The following is a 21,344-nucleotide window of genomic DNA, read 5'->3' as shown; positions in this document are numbered from 1 at the left end:
TATCGATTTAAAGATGTTGATTATGTATACAGAAGCAATGTATTTTATGTTTATTCCAAAATATGGCAAGGCAAGTCAGTTATTACGGCAAAATATGGCAAGAAAGTTTTATTATTATTTATCACATTTCATACACTGGTAGTTAACATAAGCTCTTTATATAAAGATTTTAAAAATTATCATAAATGTATAACACAAACATTTCATTTAGAATGTAATAAAATAAAATTTTTGATTTAAAAGAAAAGAACACATAAATAAGATAATACAGTGATACAGTGAATAAGATGATTAGTCGGATGCAGCTCAGTGCTCATTCAACTATGCAGTTAAACAGAAGTATTGAGCCGCATATAAATGTACAAATGTTTAAGTAGTTTGTGAGAAGATGTTACAACATTTGCAGTTCTTAGAGTGATTCACAGTGCTTCATGGGAGGGTCACAGTGCTGTGATTTGTGGAGATTTCTTTGCAGAATTGTGGATAATGTAGTTTTTCACCTGGAATTCCGCTGTTGAACATGATTATTTAAAAAACAAATTAAAATAATTCACGTGTTGTCAAAAGTACCAACTTTGGTACCAGTCAGTACTGAAATTTAAAAAATGTGATGATACTAGCATTTCCCACGAGCATTTTGAGTGCTGTTGAGCGGATTCTTAAACACTTCTGATTGGCCATTGTGTTCACGTGCTCAACAGATATTTCAAACACTCCCATGTGTATCTGTGTAAGCGCACAAAGTGCTTGTGGGAAATGCTGGTATCATCACATTTTTAAAATTTGACATTGTCATTCTTCTAGAGAGACTGGAAAACTGGGTCAGGCTTTCTGGGATGGTCCTCAAATGGTTCAGGTCATACTTAGAAGGGAGAGGTTATTATGTGAGTATAGGAGAGCAAGTCTAAGTGGACATCCATGACATACGGAGTCCCACAAGGTTCAATTCTTGCACTACTCTTGTTCAGCCTGTATATGCTCCCATTGAGTCAAATAATAAGAAATAACCAAATTGCCTATCATAGCTATGCAAATGACACCCAGATTTATCTAGCTTTATTTCTAAATGACTACAGCCCCATTGACTTCCTCTGCCAATGCACTGATGAAATTAACAGTTGGATGTGCCAAAACTTTCTTCAGTTAAACAAGGAGAAAACTGAAGTCATTGCATTTGGAAACATACCTTGACTCTAGGAGTCAAACAACTAAAATTCAAGTCAAGAATCTTGGTGTCATTCTGGAGTCAGACCTTAGTTTCAGTAGTCATATCAAAGCAGTAACTAATTCAGCATACTATCATCTCAAAAACATTGCAAGAATTAGATGTCTTGTTTCTAGTCAAGACTTGGAGAAACTTGTTCATGCCTTCATCACCAGCAGGGTGGACTATTGTAATAGTCTCCTTACTGTCCTTCCCAAGAAGACTATTATACCCCCTTTCCACCAGTTGGAACCAGGTGCTAGTTCAGAGCCAGAGCTATAGCCGGTTCTTAGTTGGTTCGACTGGCGAGCGCTTTAAGAACCGGTTGCTTTTCCACAGGCTAGAGAGCCAATACAGAGCCAGGTCTTACGTCACAATACGTTTCATGTTTCGGTTCACTAGCGCAGCACAACAGGCTTGTTCAATGTGCATCAGCACCACGCAGACCGATCGATTGATCGGCACACAACACACTAAAGCACCGCGAGAGCGATCCAAAAGCATAAAGAGCAGTCTGCTTTCCAGTCGCTCCCGCAGCACCCCGATGCCTCGCACCGACCGGTCCACGCAGCGCCGATCCATCCCGAACAAGCCTAAACAAACTATCAGCAATGGCGGACGTTGCGTTGCTATTGATGTTCATGGCTTTGCGAACCTACATCGGCATCCAAACACGGCGAATCAAACGTGTTAGCGTTTAGCTGCTATTTCAAATATGGCGGTCCAAGTTTCTCTTTGTCTTGTTGGTCACCCCGCCCCCAGTCCCTGACGCAAGCGGTTCTTCCTTCTAGCCCAGCGATGTTTTGGTTCTACTCACGAACCGCTTTTACTGGTTCGGAGCTGGTGCTTTGGGTGTCGAAAAACAAAGAACCGGTTTGAAACTAGGCTCTGGCTCCGAACCAGCACTGGAACTGCCTTGGTGGAAAAGGGGTATTAGACAACTGCAGCTCACACAGAACACTGCTGCCAGGATTCTGACAAGAACCAGAAAAGAATGGTTGGTTCTTGCCTTATTGGCTAATTATATCTAACTAAGTGCATAGTTTAATTAAAAGTGTGGCATGTATTTTTTCAAAAACGCTTTAGAAAACTGAGTCTGGCCCAATACCAAAACAAACTTGTTGCCAATCAGCAGTAAGGGGCATGTCTACTCATGATCCAGACTCCGGAGGAGAGACTGCTCAGTGCACATGACGGACATTAGCTGAGCGACAACAGAAAGATAGAGATAGCGGATAAAAAACAAAAGAGGAAAATGTCTGCGGAACAAAAGAAGGCACCACGCCGCAGCAGCTAAAGTCTATCTACACTGGACGTCTACATCTACAAAGCAACCATTGAAAATCATTTGAAATTTGTGTCAATATCTCATAAATGGAACACGGCAGCAGTTTACTGTCAGGGATTTTTCGTGTCCCATCCAGTGTACACATCATCACTGATTATAATGAGTTCTATAGTATTCTGTCATGCTGCAGCGCTGGAGAGAACTCAAGGAGCGGGAAGGCCTGCGATCGGACGCCGAGGTTGCTTTGTTTCTTCCTCGATAGGAGAGTAACATTGATTTTGCTTTGTTTCATAGAACTAATCATTGCCTGGGATGCCTACGTATGTGTGGGGCTGAGCTATCAAAATAGGGGCTAGACCCTTTTGGGATAGGGGCGTGTTTGTTTTGGTGATTTCAAATATCAACATTGGCCACCAGAAATCACTAACCCCACCTTTAATTCATCTAACACTGATAAAAAAAATCTCTTTTTTTTTTTTTTTTTTGCTACTTTTCTCATTTAAGTGGATTTCTGTCAGGACCACTATCGTCAAAGATGATTGACAATTAGCATACAGTTTGGATTGGAGGTAAGGTTCTGTTCTGGGCAAGAACTCTCTGCACATCCATACAGCCTAGCATGGATAAGAGCAGGGAGAGCAGCCATAATCCCCCAAGGGAAACAGAACAGAACCAACATAAATGTATTGCAGATATCATTAATGTTCAATAAATGAATGTACACATTTTAGAAATTAGCCTGATTCAAAAGAGAATCAGAAGGCCAAATTCTGACTGGATGAGAGGAGGAGTTGAGGATGGAGGAGGGTCGTTATCTATTGAGCAACGCGAAAGCTGCTGATAATACTGAAGGACCTTATATAGGAAAGCTGAGATTGGTGTCGTATTCATATAGAGAGTCCTGAGAGTCAGCTGATGCAAGCTTGACTAACGTGACCTTACATAGCGTGTAATCTTCAGTTTTCATTCTTTGCCAAGCTTACATTTTTGTTATCTAAATACATTTGCAGACGATTTTAAATAGGTGGTATTCATTAAAAACTGTATACAAAAATCTTCACAGTAGGTAATTTTTTGTATTACTAGCTAAAGATAATAATGATAACACTGAGTGTGCGACTGAATTCCCCCCTGAGGCTGTGAGTGTGTAGGAGCAGGTATCTGTCAGTGACTGCTGTTAGGTGGTTTGAGATGCAGCGCTGCTGGGAGTTTATACAGTATGTGTCTATCTACTGCCAGATGCCCTGCAGATAAGTGAGCTTAGGTTCACTTGCCTCAGAAATCGGCAAATATTTTGAGTGTTGTGATTTTGTAAACCAAAGCCACAAGAGGCCATGACTTACATGCAGTGATTTTACCAATGGTGGATGTTAAGGGACGTTTTACATGACACAGAGGAGTTGTTCATAAAATGGTCACAGAAATTATTATATTTGCAATATAAACTACCATTCAAAAGTTCATAAGGAGTATATAAGATTTGTATTCTATTTTATTTTATTATTTTAATTTAATTTATTTATTTATTTAGGAAATTAATAGTTTTATTCAACAATGCTGCATTAAATCATTAAAAGTGACATTAAAGATATTAATAATGATATAAAAGATTTATTTTTCAGATAATTTTTTTAAAACTTTCTATTCATCATATATCGTGAATACATTTCGTTTTCAACACTGATAATAATAAGAAATGTTTCTTGGACAGCAAATCAGCAAATTATAATGGTTTCTGGAGGATCATGTGACACTGAATACTGGATTAATGATGCTGACAATTCAGCTTTGAAAAGAGGAATAAATTACGTTTTAAAATATATTCAAAAAGAAAAGTTATTTTAAATTGTAATAATATTTCACAATATGATTGTTTTTACTGCATTTTTGATCAAATAAATGCAGCATTGGTGAGCATTAACAAATATTACCGACCCCAAACTTTTGAACGGTAGTGTAGAATTAAACTCAGTCTATCATCTGTTATACATTATTTAGTTTACTTACCTAATGTGTCTCATCCAATCATATCTGTTTCATGAATGAAGAAATAAGTGTCTAGTTTAAGAACACATTTACCCTTGGTAAAATCACTGTAACACACTACGGATTAGCTTTAAAAAAAAAAGAAAGCAGACACAGATGTTCAATTAATAGTTTGATGTATTAATATTAATGCTTGCTCAGAGTTTGTTTCAGACCTTACAGTTGCCAAGCAACTAAGTCACTCACCACATTAATACATAATGTTTAGTCAAGGGGGTGTGTGTGCATACAGCGACTATGAATACAGCCCATTCAATCAAATTATGTACAATTTCACATTTAGATGATATACATGGATATACATTGAGTTATTTTGTTTCTGATCTTTTAAAATATCGATTTTCAATACCTGCTTTTGTCTAAAGAACGGAGCACCTTTCATTTCCTCCCTCAGAGCTTTTTACATGTAGGCTAAATGTGGCCTTGAGCAAGAGCAAGAAAAGTCAACTGATTTAGTCACGAGCCCCAGGGCCCATGAAGCAAAGTCTGAGTGTACACACACATAATTTCATATACTTCATCCATATTACCATAAATTATACCACTGATGGTGGTTTGGAGCTTCTCAGATTGCAATTAATTGAAAAAAGCTCCAGGAACAGGCATGAATTGACTACTTTGTCTGAGCATGTTCAGACGACTGTTTATACACTCCGTTTTTTTCACTCTCGTCTCTGTTGTACCTCTGTCACCTCTTCTTTTTTTCCCCTCTTCCTGTTGCTGTTGAAATAATTAGTCGCCGAAGTCCCTCTGAAGATGCTAATTAGCTCATTATTCAGTTCAGTAGAGTGGTCTGAGGTGCAGCGGAAGGGATATGAGATTCGGCGGCGGCGCTCGCTGTGATATCGGATGTTAACAGACATGTCATGCTTCTGAACGGTGTGGACTCCTCAGCGAGTTCAGGGAAAGCAATTAGAGTATCTACAGAAGAACACTTGCACGCACTGTTAGTGCACACGACTCCGGCATGAGACTTATCCCGGGAGAGCCGGGACTGGAGAGGAAGCGGCTGTGCCACGGGTTGAAGGACTGCTGATGTCAGAGGAACGAGCGGAGCTGCGGCTATATCAGGCTGACGCAGCGGGAGACGTTTGAGACGTTTAAGTTTGAGAGGGCTTTGTGCTTTACACAGCACTTGAGTGTTGCTTTTTGAGCATTTGGCGCACAGCCAGTGTCCAAACATTACTGCGAGCGCTGGGTGATTTAAGAAAATTGACTGCTTGTTCAAAATATTCTACATTATTTTATTCCTAAATAAAGAAATTTAGCTGTTTTTCATTTGCAGATCATTTTGATAATGTTTGCCGCCTCTCACAAAATCGGCAAATGAAAATGTCAAATCACTACAAATGATTTTGTTCATCATACATGTATAATAAGTTTGTCTTATTATCAGTCATTATTGCATTGCATAATGATTTTGACTCCAAAGCCCCCTTTTTTCAAACACTAAGACAGTATTTGGAGACCTTTCTATCCATCCAAGTTGATTTTATGACTCATAAAATATGAAATGGGAGAATATGAAACTCATGCTTGAGGAGAAAGAAAATACCCCAGTTTTATTCAGAGGACCAAACTGAAATTACATTTTCATAACATTTCATGCAGTTGCATGGCATGGCAAAACATAGCTATAATGCACTACATTGATGATTGAAAGGTGAACAGAGAAACATATTACTCAAAAGCCAAATCATATTTGATACATTTTAATTTTATTTTTATATAAAAAAGTTGCTTCAGTCCAGTAAGTGTTTGTATTACTAATAATACTAAAGTTATTCTTAAAAATCAGATTTCACCGCAAAAAGACACTGTACCACAACATGAATGGGGATATTTTTAAAGATAACCAATTGCATTTTTTTTTCTAAAATTAATCGTGATTAATTGCACTTAGCATTAAAGTATTTAAATATTCGTTTAATGGCATCTTTTTAATGACTGAAGGCGAGTATCACTGATACCAATATTACTGATGTCTCTAGGAATATTTTTTTCTAAGATATAACAATTGACTAGCCATTCGACATTACAGTATGATTGAGAGCTATCAATTTTAATATTAGACCTAAACATTTTGGAAAAAAAACATTAGAAACATTTGAACTTCTAAAAATAAAAAAGGGCACCTTTTTACAAGATGTAATATTGGTCCTGGGTGTCCCCAGAATGTGTTTGTGAAGCTTCAGCCCAAAATGCCCCACAGATCATGTATTAAAACAGCTGGAACATTTCATTTTGGGAGTGTGTCTAAAAAAAGTTGATTTGGAGTGTATGGCTTTAAATGCAAATGATCTGCATATTCCCACCCCATCTACAGAAGAGGGCGTCGCATATACGTCTCTCTGCATTGCATATCTACAGCAATAATAACGGGTAGAAGCAACAACTGAGAGCAAGAGAACTGGTGTTTGGCCGTACATATGGGAAGTCAAATGCTCTGAAAGTTGGATGAAACAGCGCAATGTTACAGAGCTCGCGCAGCGCTGACCTGTCATCGGCGTGGATCAGTAGTTATCTCACGAGCACGGCACTGATCAGTTAAAAATACTTAATGTACGCACACAAATACGGTTAAAATGCTAAGCACTATAATGACATGACATTCACAAAGGAGTCTGGAGTGATTCATGTATTTAGGTGGATTTTGAGGCGCATTACCTTGAAAAATTAAAGTAATCCTCAGCAGCTTGGATTTTGGGAGAAAATGAAAACTCTTATGTTCAGTCTTACATCCAAACACAGAGCACCGGGATGGCTTGTGAGACATTGTTGACGTTACAGCTGCTCGAGCATGGAGAAAATGGAGTACAGCATACATCTAGTGTTGTTTTTGGCGGCCTGTTTTAATTTGAGTTTTAGTCTAGTCTTTGTTTGAAGCTGTCATTTTAGTTTTTATTAGTTTTAGTCACGTTCATACTCTTTTTGGTCTAGTCATGTTTCAGTCAACTAAAAGTCTGAGCATTTTAGTCTCATTTTAGTCAGAATTAGCCATGACTAATTTCGTCTAGTTTTAGTCAATGAAAATTGCATTTTAGTCTCTTTTTAGTAATTCTATTTAACCCAGTCAATATAGTATAAGTGCCTAGTAGCAGTGGCATACCGTGGGGTTTTAGTCAGGGCCTTCAGTAAGCAACTGTAAAATACATGTACACATCTTATACATCACTGTTACAGCTAACGCAGCTATATACATATAATGCACATATTATGCCGCACACAGGCTCGCAACAAACAATGACAGCTGATCAACTATTTTAATAGTAGGCTAGATTGGGGTGGGTTAAATGCAGAGTAAATTTCCCTACATGGCCAGTAAAAGTAATCCGCCAATACACGGGTCACTGTGCACATTCATGTCACTCTAAAATGATGACGCGCCAAAAGCAGCAAAACTGTACAAATGCTGGACATCCACACACCACACCACAGTATTATCAACACACCACCTACACCTCCATAACAATGTGCATGATACAATACTCATCAAATATTAAAGCACTGACCTGTCACTTGTAAATAAAATCCACGGGTCTGTCATTTCATGCTCCTTTACTCGGATTTAAAAGTAAACACAGCCAACAAAATAACTTGTGCTCGGTGCTAGCTGTTAGCCACTAGTTGCAATCTTTGAAATGGTGCATAAAACCTTTGCTGGCCTTTGTTAGCGAATTCACTTTGGGTGTAGGTCTTCCTTTCTCAGTTATTCTCTTTTGTCTGCAAAAGAACACCTTGAAAAAGACGATTTTAGTAGATCGGCAACAAGATCTGGTGTAGGCGCCGATGACTGCAGCTGTCATTTTCTTTTCGTTTACTTTCATGTTTGTACCTTGGAAATCCCTGACCCGCCTAAAGAGGCGGTCTAACGCTGGGGGTAGCACTGGGCACGTAGCTGAACCCAGAGGGGGGGCTGTCGTTGAAAGTCAAAATTTGATTCGCTGATGATTCTGTCACCAATGCTTGTAACAAATCAGATGTGATGTCTTTCAACGTCTGACTTTTTTTATGTAGGATATTCCAGTTCAACCTCAACTAAACTAATCATAGGCAATTTAGTGGACATTACACAAATGAAAATAATACCAAAATAATCAATAATAACATTTTTCACGCAATTAAATTTTTTTTATAGGGCCAGCAGAGAAGGCCCTGCTTCCCCTGACGGCCCACCACTGCGTTAGTAGTATAGACGAAACCAAAATTTTCTTTTAGCCAAACCCATTTCAAACAAGGTTCTTATTATATTATTGTTACCTTATAGACTTAAGAATACATCCATTCCAGACAAGGAAGACGCTCTGATTTGAATTTACAACATTTATTTTACCAACCAAACATGTTAACATGTTTGTTGTCGTCTTCTAAATAATGCCGCAAGTGGGGCTTGAGGAAGTGATGTCGCCCGTGTCTGCGCAGTGCAACCTGATGCAGCCCCTAAAGTGAGACAGGAAACAGAAATACTACAAAATAATAATAACGCGACTAAACGAGACAAAATAACATTAAAACATTTTGTTTCATCTGTTTTTGGTCAACGAAAATGAAGAGACATTTTAGCAAAGTTTTTATTTTGTAAAACACATTTAGTCTTGTTTTTATTCGTCAACAATATTGCATTATATATTTAATTATAGTCATCGTCACATGACCAGCATTTACCTTGCGTCTCATCTCATTTTCGTCACGTGATAAAGGTTCGTTGACGGCGATATTTAGTCATAATTTTCGTTGACGAAAGCAGCACTACATACAACCGCTGAGGGTGGAAACTATAACAGTGCAGGGCTGTCAATCGACCCCTGTGGCCCAGCCCTATGCAATGTGACGGCACACTGCTGTGAGAATCAAAACTGACTTTGCTTAAAGGGGATTAAAAAATGAGGAGTGGGTGGATTTTTATTATTGTAGGGTGGTTGTGTTCACACACTGCCAACACATGTCCAAGCACCAAGTGGATTTTGTATAATAGGTGCCCTTTAAAACAATCCTTACATAAAACCATTACAATAAAATATGTCCGAGGCTATTTAGTTACCTGTGCCCTTCAGCAAGTAGGAAATACACAGAAATTGAATAAAGTTACCAAACACTAATTATTAGGTTATTTTGGTTATTTTGGCTCATCGTTGTTCTGACCCATTTCATGTCCTTAAGTCTCTACTAATGAGCTGACGAGATGAATCGGGTGTGTAAGATGAGGGAGACAGTTTTGAAAACCAGTGCATTTCAGAGACAGAGTTATATATAACAAATAAATGCCTTTTACTTACAAGTTATGATTATGTTGATTTAGAGGCCTTAGAATTTTGCATATCAAAAATGATACAGTGGGTTTTATAGGGTTAAAAGCGCAATTTGCCTTTTTGATAGATTCATCACATGTGTTACTGTATATAATTCGTTACTAATTAGACCATGCTTGAAAATATAGCTTTTCCTAGCATGATCAGATCAAAACAAGCTAAATTTATAATGCATTTCATGGAATATGTTTTTGGCAATAAGTAGAAAACCACACATACCAAAAGTTAGTAGTAAACATACAGCATAATTAATGCAGCCAACGTTGTGCGAGCTGTGCATTAATTTTTCTTTTTAAATGTCATCTTAGCAAACACTTTGGAGGTTTCAGTCTTTCCCTGTTCAATTAGATCCTGCAAGAACTTGGATAGAAATAACTGTAACTATGGTATTTGATTGGAAACCATGCCCTTTTGAAAAATTCTGTGCATGGTACTTTGATATACATCATGACACGGAATGATAAAGAATGTGTTTGAATGGAACTGCTGCTTTAGTAGCATAGTACTGTTCAAAAACACAGTACTGTAGATGTGTGTTTGTGTGGTTTTTTTCAAGGCTATTCATTTTAGATGAGCAGTTCATTGGAATAGGTGTTGTTTTGTGGAGAGGAATTCAAGATAGTGTTGACACTAACATAAGCATAACAATACCTGTGTCTGGAATTTCTCTGCGGTACACGTGCCTTCGGTTTCACTTGTTAGAGAAATGTGCCATTGTGTCATCATAAACGTTGGACTGGACTGGTTAGACATTTCCCAGAATGCAACACTGCTGTTTTTAATGAGGTTTTTAGTTTTCTTCACATTAAAGTAACATATTGTGTCCCTTTGGTGAGAGAGATGAGACAGGCTCATAATTGGTCTGCATCATGTCCCGATATTATTTCCCATCTTATTTCCAATCACACTCTACCAATCCAAAGTTTGGGGTCGGTAAAAAGTAGTATGTTTTTGAAAGAAGCCTCCTATGTTCACCAAGGCTGCATTTATTTGATCAGAAATACAATAAAAACAGTAATATTGTGAAATATTATTACAATTTAAATTAACTGTTTTCTATTTGAATATATTTTAAAATGTAATTTATTTCTGTGTTGGCAAAACTGAATTTTCAGCGTCAATACTCTAGTCTTCAGTGTCTCATGATCCTTCATCATTTCTTTTTTTTGATTCTTTGACCAGAAAATTCAAACAAACTAACAGCATTAATTTGAAATGGAAATCTTTACTTATCAATTTAATGCATCCCTGCTGAGTGAAAATACTTATTTTGCTACTTATACTTCTAATACTACTTTGTTTTCTTCAGGGAAAAAAAAAACGTATTATTAATATTTGAATAGTCAATAAAATAATACATAATTACATCATAGTTGCTGTAATGTAACACTAGTATAACGATCCAGCCCCTCTTTCCACTGTCCCCATTAATAACTAGAGTGTGTGTGCCAAAGCCACATGACCTGTGTAACATCTTTCACAGCGGCTGATTGAGCAGGTCTGACAGCTTCCATATCTGAAACAAAGGGTCCTGCCTTCTCCATCCACCACTCCATGAGCATGCCTGTCATCCGCGTCATGCCTGTCCACACGGCCGTCTGCTGTCATAACCTCTAATGCATCTTTTCATCAAACACTCATTCCCCATGTTCTAGATTTCCGTTGTGCTTTTCCTCATTTCACCTCACGTGTCTCTTTCACACTGCAGTACTCTATGACTCATAGTTGAGTTGTATCTGTGCTTTTATTCTGGAGGGGAGGTGAAAACACTCAGCTTTATCTGCTGTAAAGGAAGTTTGTATCTCTGATCGATGTATTATTCTGCAAGGCAAAATCTTACTTTAAAGTCCAAAAAATAACCCTTTCTTAATGTATTTTTTTTTGCTTTTGTGAGCTTGTTTCACTGAAAATATGGTACATTATGTATAAAGGGGTTTTGAACAGTATATTTTGCACTATATATATATATATATACTATACAATGTATTTTGTACTTTTTTGTATATCAATTAACACTGTATATTACAGTTTTTGTTAATATTTTGAATGAGGTTTTATTTTTATTTTTTCTGTTTTATTAATTTTGTTAAATATTTAACCATTTAAATTTTGTTTAATTTTATTTCAGTTAATGAAAATGTTTGTTTGTTTGTTTTGGTGGTTTTAAGTTTGCTAGTGACAGGTGGTATTTATAATATTTAGAATTTAGCAGGAGACAGTACAGATCTAAATACAGCCCTAACAAAGAGATGATGAGGAGGACAGACATTTTTAAAGTGCATAACAGTTGCTTTTGTCAACTTTTTGGATTACATTAGCATACAGATGAAAGATATTAACTAAAATCCTCAAAACCTACATGTAGTCTATAATGCAATTTCTGTCGTTCCTCAATAAATGTAAGCCAGTTGCCATTGGTGTAAAACTAGCGCCAATCTGTGGTTAAAACTTCAAACTGCATGCACCCGATTCAATCAGGACCTTGTATTTTGTTGAGTCGTGAACAAAGGTTATGTTTTATCTTGCAGATTCTCAATCTGTTAAATACTCTCTTCAACAAGCTCTTGTTTGAGAGAGTTCAGTCTACAGGTACAGGACCCAAAGTAGATAGAAGTCCATCAAATCTCTCTATAAAACTGGTTTTACAGCCCATTAATTTTCCATCCCAATCTTCATTTCAACGCAGTCGAGCTTTCGCCGTGTGACCGTAGAAGATTTTCTGCTCCATTAGATTTCTGACTCTGACTTATTCTTCTGCATTCACTCCCTCTATAAATCCGTGTTTTTATTTGAAGTAGTTTCCATCATTGATTCTTGATGGTGTCTGAGGTGCTTTCCTCATTATAATGCTTTTCTCATCACTTGTCTCATTCAGGCCAATATAACCGAAATGCACGATAACACCAGTGGGCAACGGGGAGTCCCCCTCATACTGTTGTGGGTAAATTGGAATAGGGCACTAAAACACCTGGATGTGTTGAGATAATGAGTTCTATAATGGTTCTGACATTTCCGGGAGCCGAGAGTTCCCACTGGGGATGTGAGAGGGGGAGATGGTGGGGTGATTATGGGCCAATCAGCAGAGAGCTGCTAGAGAAAAAAGCCGTTTAGTATTCATAAGAAAAACTATCATGCAGACATCTAAAACGCATTCATATATTCATAGCACTCCTACTCAGGTTTTAATCTGGAGTACGGTCACAGACAAAAGAACACTAAAAAGCACCCATTTTGTAGTGCTATAATGCATGGTAATCATTCAGTGCCATGGTACTGCCACAATACTTTTTGTAAGGCTTTAAAAGAGAATAGGCGTACTACTGCAACCAATTATTTACAGAAGTGTCTTAAGTGTCTTAAAGTTTCCTGTCAGTACCAAAAAGTAGTTTAACCGCCTGATACTAATCGAGAAAATTTTTAAAGGGACAGTTTACCCACAAATGAACATTCTCTCATCATTTAGCCTATTCTTATCTTTCCAAACTCCTTTCTGTTAAGTACAAAAAGTTAAATTTTTATACGATGAAATCTAATGACTGTTTGTTTTCTATTAATTAATATACATTACCTTTCAAATGTTTGGGGTACGTAACATTTTAATGTTATTTTAATGTTATTTAAAATAACATTAAACTGTTTAAAAGTGAAAGGAAAGGCATCTGTAATGTTATGGAAGATTTCTATTTCAAATAAATGCTGTTCATTGAACTTTTATATTCATCAAAGAATCCAGAAAAAAACAGGTTTCCACAGAAATATGAAGCAGCTCAACAGTTTTTAACATTGATAATAATAAAAGTTTCTCAAGCATATCAGCATATTAGAATGATTTCTGAAGAATCATGCGACACTGAAGACTGCATTAATTCAGCTTTGCATCACAGGAATAAATTGCATTGTTAAATTGTAATAATATTTCAAAATATTACTGTTTTTACTGTATCAAATAAATGTAGCCTATGTGAGCATAAGATATTTCTTAAAAACATTTAAAAAAATCGCAACCTCATTATTTTTTTAATTGTAGTGTGTAATTAATAAATGAATCATCAAAGAACCATATAGCCAATCTAAGAACCTTACACAGCAAAAATGGTTAAGGAAGGTCAAAAATGAAAGAAACTTTACTCATGTATTTACAAGCTTTTTGCATGAGTTAACCACAAGTTTTGTATGTAACTAACTGCTTTTTCTTTTATATTTCTCAGTATGTTGAGACCATCAGCAGTAAACAGAGTGAGCTGGATAGCTTCATTGCAGAGGGCTACAAAACAGCACTTTCAGAGGAACGTAGGAGATACTGTTTCCTAGTGGACCGCCAGTGCGCCGTGGCCAAGAACAGCAGTGCCTACCATGGCAAGGTGAGACCCAGATGTTTTTTCCTTTGCTGTACAAGATAGACAGCATCACCAGCGATGTACTTTCACAGTCTCTCCTGTAATATGGCTGAAGACAGCAGCAGTTTCCATGGCAATCCCCAAATATTTAACCCTCACAACCATCTCCGTTGGGCACAGTTTGTTTGGGCTTATTGCAAAGATGAGATTTATTCTCCCCTGCAATTGTTTGTGTTCCAGGAGTGCCTGTGAAGTAATGCACGCCGTTTCCGACATATCAATTATCCGTAATAACGGAGCATCTTCCCCACGATAAAACCACATCATTGTAACTCCAGTCTGCATGCAGAGCAGTTATTAACATCAGCAGGTGTTCCCAACCCATATGCAATCTGCTTAAATGCACCTTTTTACTTCTGTATACTTGTGTGTGTGCTGAAGAGATGTTTGCACATGGCTATTTTCTGTAATATTTCATTGTGTAACTTGTTCGGACTAAACCGTAAACCCTGATCGTGGACTCATCGTGGTGATGTCTTCTGGGAATGTAGTTGAGGCTGTAGGGAGGGTCGGAGAGAAGCCCTTCATTTTCAAGAACATCCTGTCCAGTACCTAATCAGTACGGAGGCGTGTGTGGGAAGAGTTCAGAAAGGGCCAGCTGAAGAGGGAGAGAGATCGAGTGTGGTAGAATCAGAAGCCGTGAGTGTGTTGTGTGCGTGAGTCACCAGGAGTGGGCGGTAGGATGGAGATGAAGGCCCCTCACCCACACTGCAGTGTGCTGTACTGTAAGTGGTCCGAGATGTGAGAGACCTATTAGCAGTTGCTCAGAATCACCAACAGTCAATTGCTAATGAATATGATGTAAGGTGAATTATATGTAGAAAGGACTGTGTTAAGTTAAAAATCTAAAGCAAAAGACAGAGGTCAAGAAGCTGAGGGTCAGATAGAAGGATCGCCTCAGGGTTAGGGCTTTTTCAAAACTCTAAATACTAAGTTTACTTTGGCACATCCTTTCCCCCCACTGTTTGTGCGATGGATAGCAATAAAACCTCAAATCATGCAATATGGATATGTGTTATTACTTTTGTTATCAGTTGATGGCGTCTTCATTTTCGTATGGACAATACAAAGGCAAAAAATACCATTGACTTGAATTGTTGGAGGGACCCAAACCATATCTAGAGACCATAGTATCATAGATACTTTTGGTGAGGCTTAATTCACTAGTAAGCAATTAGTTGACAATCAGAACAGCGATTACTTAAAAGTCACCCTAACAACACACCAAAATCCACACAGAACACCCTGGCAACACACTGACAACCATGGAGAATGCCCTAGCAGCACACCAAAAATTACTCAGAACACCCTAACACCGGGGTGTCAAACTGAAGGGCCGCAGCCCTGCAGAGTTTAACTCCAACCCTGCTCCAACACAGAAACCATGTAGTTTTCAAATAAGCCTAAAGAGCATGATTAGCTGGATCATGTGTGTTTAATTAGGGTTGGAGCTAAACTCTGCAAGGCTGTGGCCCTCCAGGAACTGAGTTTGACACAACAATAGACACACTGAAATCCACACAGAACACCGTAACAACACACCAAAAACCACTCCCAAAACCCTAACAGCGCACTGAAAACCACTCACAACACCATAACAAAACACCAAAAACCACTCCCAAAACCCTAACAGCACACTGAAAACCACTCACAACACCATAACACCGTGAAAACCACTCAGGACACCCTGACAACACACCGAAAACCACTCACAACACCCTGACAACACACCGAAAACCACTCACAACACCGACAACACACTGAACACACCGAAAACCACTCACAACACACTGAAAACCACTCAACACCCTGACAACACACCGAAAACCACTCACAACACCCTGACAACACACCGAAAACCACTCACAACACACTGAAAACCACTCAACACCCTGACAACACACCGAAAACCACTCACAACACCCTGACAACACACCGAAAACCACTCACAACACACTGAAAACCACTCAACACCCTGACAACACACCGAAAACCACTCACAACACCGACAACACACCAAAAACCACTCACAACACACTGAAAACCACTCAACACCCTGACAACACACCGAAAACCACTCACAACAGTATAACAACACACTGAAAACCACTCACAACACCCTGACAAGACACTGAAAACCACTCACAACACCCTGACAACACACCGAAAACCACTCACAACACCCTGACAACACACCGAAAACCACTCACAACACCCTGACAACACATCCGAAAACCACTCACAACAGTATAACAACACACCGAAAACCACTCACAACAGTATAACAACACACCGAAAACCACTCACAACACCCTGACAACACACCGAAAACCACTCACAACACCCTGACAACACATCCGAAAACCACTCACAACAGTATAACAACACACCGAAAACCACTCACAACAGTATAACAACACACCGAAAACCACTCACAACACCCTGACAACACCCCGAAAACCACTCACAACAGTATAACAACACACCGAAAACCACTCACAACAACATGACAACACATCCGAAAACCACTCACAACACCCTGACAACACACTGAAAACCAGTCAGAGCACCCTAATGACACAAAAAAATCTACCCAGAACGCACGGAAAACCACTCAGAACACCCTAACAGTACAGTACCCTGACAGCAACCTAAAACCACTTTGCTGTAACTAAAACCCAATCAGAACACCTTAACATCCACCCTAGCTGTACGCTATAAACTACTTAAATATACCCTAGCAACACATTAAAACATTCGGAACACCTTTGCAACACACAAAAAAAATCCATCTAGAACAGTCTAGCAACAAATTAAAAACATCTTAGCAAATCACAAAAAAACACTCAGAACACTTTAACCACACACTATAAACCACTTAGCAACAACCCAGAATACAACCTACTTAGAACCACTCATACTGAACCAACCCTATTGAAACACCTTGGGAACCACTGAGATTGTTCTGAAAGTGTAAAAATCTAGTCACGATTTTGAAGTAGTAACTCTATTGTTTTGGCAGAAACTACAGTTACCATGGTAATTTTTTTTATATAATGAGCAAGTGTAGTGGTGTAAAGCGCACAGAGGACATCTGGCATCTCTCTCTCTCATTCACTCACTCAAATACATTTTAGCACACCATTTATGGTCAAACCTTTCTAATTCCATCCTAAACCACTGTATCTATGGTGATTTTCCTCTTGTTTGTAGGGTAAGGACTTGTTAACCCAGAAGATCCCAGTGTGGCAGCAGGCCTGTTCAGACCCCAACAAGCTGCCTGACAGAGCCATGCTGCTCGCCCAGCAGATGAGCTCTGGATCTGGCACCCTCCTCTCCAGCCCTCTGCACTCCTCCAAAGGCAACCTGGTCATCTCAGATCCCATTCCTGGAGCACAGCCGCTGCCTGTGCCCCCCGAACTAGCTGCCTTCATGGGAAGTGGCCTGGGCCATCAGGGGGTTAGTAGGAAACATTTGCCTTCTGTTTTGCAAAGTTTTATTGTTGATCAGAATATACAAAACAGCATTTCAAGCGTCTCATGTCTTAATGTGAAAAAGTAAACATGCATTTGCATACTGCAGCATTAGCTGAGCGTAGGATGATTCAACCTCTTTAAAACTCATTTCTGCAGGCAGTGTTTTAGTTGAGTGGCCCCTCGCTAGAGCAGAACGCTCACACAATGTTAATACAATAACTGAGCCTCCACAGCCATAAATGCTCTCTATTGGCGCTGCTGCTGCATTGATACTCGTATAACACAGAGCTTGTTTAGAAATCTGGCCTCGTCTGCTGGTTTAAAGGGGTCATGACATGATTTTTTTTTTTTTTTATATATGTTCCCTGAGGTTCAGTTGTAATGTCCCTCTGTTCAAAAAAATCTGTTTTTAAGATCTCCCTTAAAGGAGTATTTCATCCAAAACTATAAATAATCTGAAAATGTACTCACCCTCAGGTCATCCAAAATGTAGATGATGTTGAATCAGATTTGGAGAAATTTTTAAGTTATATCACTTGCTCACCAGTGGATCATCTGCAGTGAATGGGTGCTATTAGAATAAGAGTTCAAACTGATAAAGACATCACAATAATCCAATCCAACAAGAGTCCAATCCATCAATTAACATCTTGTGAAATGAAAATCTGTGTGTTTGTAAGAAACAAATCCATCATTAAGACATTCAAACTGTGAACTTTTTCACTGGAGAAAGCAGTATTATGGATTATGAACTCGTATTTTATGACACTTTAAAGCTAAAACGCCTTAATGATGAATTTGTTCATTATAAACGTAGCTTTTCACTTCACAAGCTATTATTTGATGTTCTGACTGGTTGCCTTGTGGATTATTGTGATGTTTTATCAGCTGTTTGAACTCTCATTCTGATGGCACCCATTCACTGAAGAGGATCTATTGGTGAGCACGTGATGTAATGCTAAATTTCTCCAAATCTGTTCTGATGAAGAAACAAACTCATCTACATCTTGGATGTCCTGAGAGCAAGTACGAAGTTATTCTCCTGTCAAAGTGAATGTTCTTTTATTCTTAAATTTGTCCTGTTGTCAGGAGTAGCTCACTCGCATACACTATGTCAGTAGCTGAACTAAACTCCCAGGCCAAAAAAATCCAGACTTCTGTGTGTGTCTGGCATCGCTTACTTGGTGATCTATATGCTTGCAGCGGCTAATGGGTCCTGATGGCATGTCTCTGGTGAATGGGACAACGGGTGTCCATGGAGACGACTACTGGACAGAGGGTGGGGTCTCTCAGGGAAGACCACCCTCTCCACAGAATCAGTCTCAAACGCAGAGCCAGCCTCAGAGACAGGTCAGCGACGTCTATTCCAACACCTTGCCCGTCCGCAGGCCCCAGCCCGCTAAAAACAAGACCACTGTGGGTAAGAGAAACCAATCCTTCTGCATATCCCTTTGGAAAAAATCAGCGTATGCTGGTTAAGTATGTTTAAGCTGGTCCTAAGCAACTAGCTCCTGCTTAGAAGAACCAGTTTAGGGTCAGCACTTGACCAGCTTAAACCAGCTCATGACCAGCAAAGGAACAGCTTAAACCAGCTCACACCAGCAGCCATGCTTCAAAACATACCTGACCAGCATGTGCTGGTTTTTTCAACGGGGATTACCTTTGGGCAAATGGTGTTTTTTAGCCATAAATTGCTTTTTGATTTTCTGGGCTTTCGTTTTTCATCCCCAGAACAGGGTAATTATCGCTAACTAAATTAAAAACTAAACTAAAACCATAGGGGAAAATTGTTACTTAAAAAATGTTAACTAAAATAAAATATTTACAAAGTATTATTTATTATTGCTTAATTTATTATTATTCTTTTATTATTGCTTTATTATTTCAGTTAGTTGCCAAGGCAATCTTTTTTATTTAGTTAAAGTTTAAATACTAACATTACTAAAACCAAAATAAAAATTGCTAAAAACTATAGAGACAATATAGCGTAAAAAAAAAATATAAGCTGAAAGAATAATAAAAAATGACAAAAACGCAACAAAATTACTGCAACTTTAACATACTGTAAAATGAAAAATCGCAAAAAAAAATTTGTAGTTAGATGACTAAAATATGTTCAAAATGTTTGACTGCTTATCTTAATGCCTCATGGGACCTGTAAATTCTATATAAATAAATAAAGAGTCAGTAAGTTAACTGTTAAAATTGATTTAACTTTATTATTATTATTATTTGAATATTTCTCTAGGAGAGACACGAACTCTGCCCAGGTCAAGTTCCATGGCGGCTGGTCTGGAGAAGAACGGACGTTCTCGCGTACAGGCCATTTTCTCCCATGCTGCTGGAGACAACAGCACCCTTCTGAGCTTCACTGAGGGCGACATCATCACCCTGCTGGTGCCAGAGGCTCGGGACGGCTGGCACTATGGGGAGAATGAGAAAAACAAGTTGTAAGCACTCAATGATGTATACATTAACAGCAAAAAAGGAATGAGGAAAAAAAATAATTTTGTAATGCAAAATATGTTGATAATCAAAGGAAAACAAATGTTGAACGTCTTTTAATGAATTCAATCAATTGCTAGTATTTCTGGGTCCCTAGTCCTGTCCATTTCAGATTATTCTCCTGAGAAAAAGACCCTAGAAATCTCCCATGTGTCTCCTCTAGAGTTTGAAAAGAGATCTCAAGCTGTGCTGATATTTGCTAAGATGCCAAATCATAGTCACATTTATTATGAGCTCAATATGAACATATCTCTCCAAATTCTCTCATTCTTTTAGTTTAATATTAATGTAATGCTATACTCGTACTATATACAAACAATTATCTTTTTTTAGTTTTAATTTCTCCTGAGGAAAAAACATCTGAAACTAAACTCATTTTGGATGGAAACAAGATGACAACACTATTAAATCCTACACTACACTACCCATAATCCTAGAGAGACTACCTACTTGGATCAGTCACTGTTTCCATGGAAATGAGAACTGCACCAAAAGAGCTTAGCTGCACCTGCCAGCTCCCATGAGACATATTTCCCTACACCCTCTAACTACTTATATATTTGCATAATTTAAATATTTTGCAATAAACGAAGACTTACAGTATAGTTAATGTGTGCACAGACAGTCCTCTCCAGACAGCGATTTCAGCAGAGATTAATTTGATTACAACAGTGTTTTAATCCGGAGAGTAGTGTGAGAGGAATGATACTCTGTTTGCTCCCCATTTAATCTATTTTCTATTTAGAAGAGTATTTCTAAATAAACTGAGATATTAAACTTATGCGTATTCTTCACACTGGGTTGTAACCACTGTCATAAATGTGGAGTTTCTAAAGAAAAGTTCTTTAATTTCAGGCGTGGCTGGTTTCCATTTTCCTATACCCGAGTGCTGCCTGACAGTGACAGTGAGAAGTTAAGAGTCAAGTAAGTACCCTGAAACACTCTTTACACTTGGCATTAACTTGCATTTTCAATAATCGGATCACAAACGGATCACTCGTTGACAGATTTTGACCACATTTGATGGTGAAAATGCAAATGCATTTTGAGTTATCAGCTATGTAGGAATATTTGATATCATATACATCACTTTGCCTAAGTCTGGGCCACAGGTTCTGG

General features: G+C 38.3%; 1 protein-coding gene across 7 annotated transcripts in view; it reads left to right on the top strand.

Annotated features, from left to right (window-relative positions):
• The window catches only part of LOC306849541 (BAR/IMD domain-containing adapter protein 2-like), an 89,582-nt gene that overhangs the window by 57,117 nt on the left and 11,121 nt on the right, over positions 1-21,344 (top strand). For all 7 annotated transcript variants that reach the window (XM_079384654.1, XM_079384653.1, XM_079384658.1 and 4 more), the window contains 5 exons: positions 14,056-14,208; positions 17,458-17,703; positions 18,924-19,140; positions 19,969-20,170; positions 21,081-21,149. In XM_079384654.1, the coding sequence (XP_079240780.1) occupies positions 14,056-14,208; positions 17,458-17,703; positions 18,924-19,140; positions 19,969-20,170; positions 21,081-21,149 (887 nt within the window). The remainder of the gene's footprint in view (positions 1-14,055; positions 14,209-17,457; positions 17,704-18,923; positions 19,141-19,968; positions 20,171-21,080; positions 21,150-21,344) is intronic.

The sequence above is a fragment of the Barbus barbus genome (assembly GCF_936440315.1).
Source record: "Barbus barbus genome assembly, chromosome: 3".
NCBI lineage: Eukaryota > Metazoa > Chordata > Actinopteri > Cypriniformes > Cyprinidae > Barbus > Barbus barbus.
The sequence above is the reverse complement of the archived record's forward strand: the minus strand, read 5'-3'. Positions and strand labels throughout refer to the sequence as shown.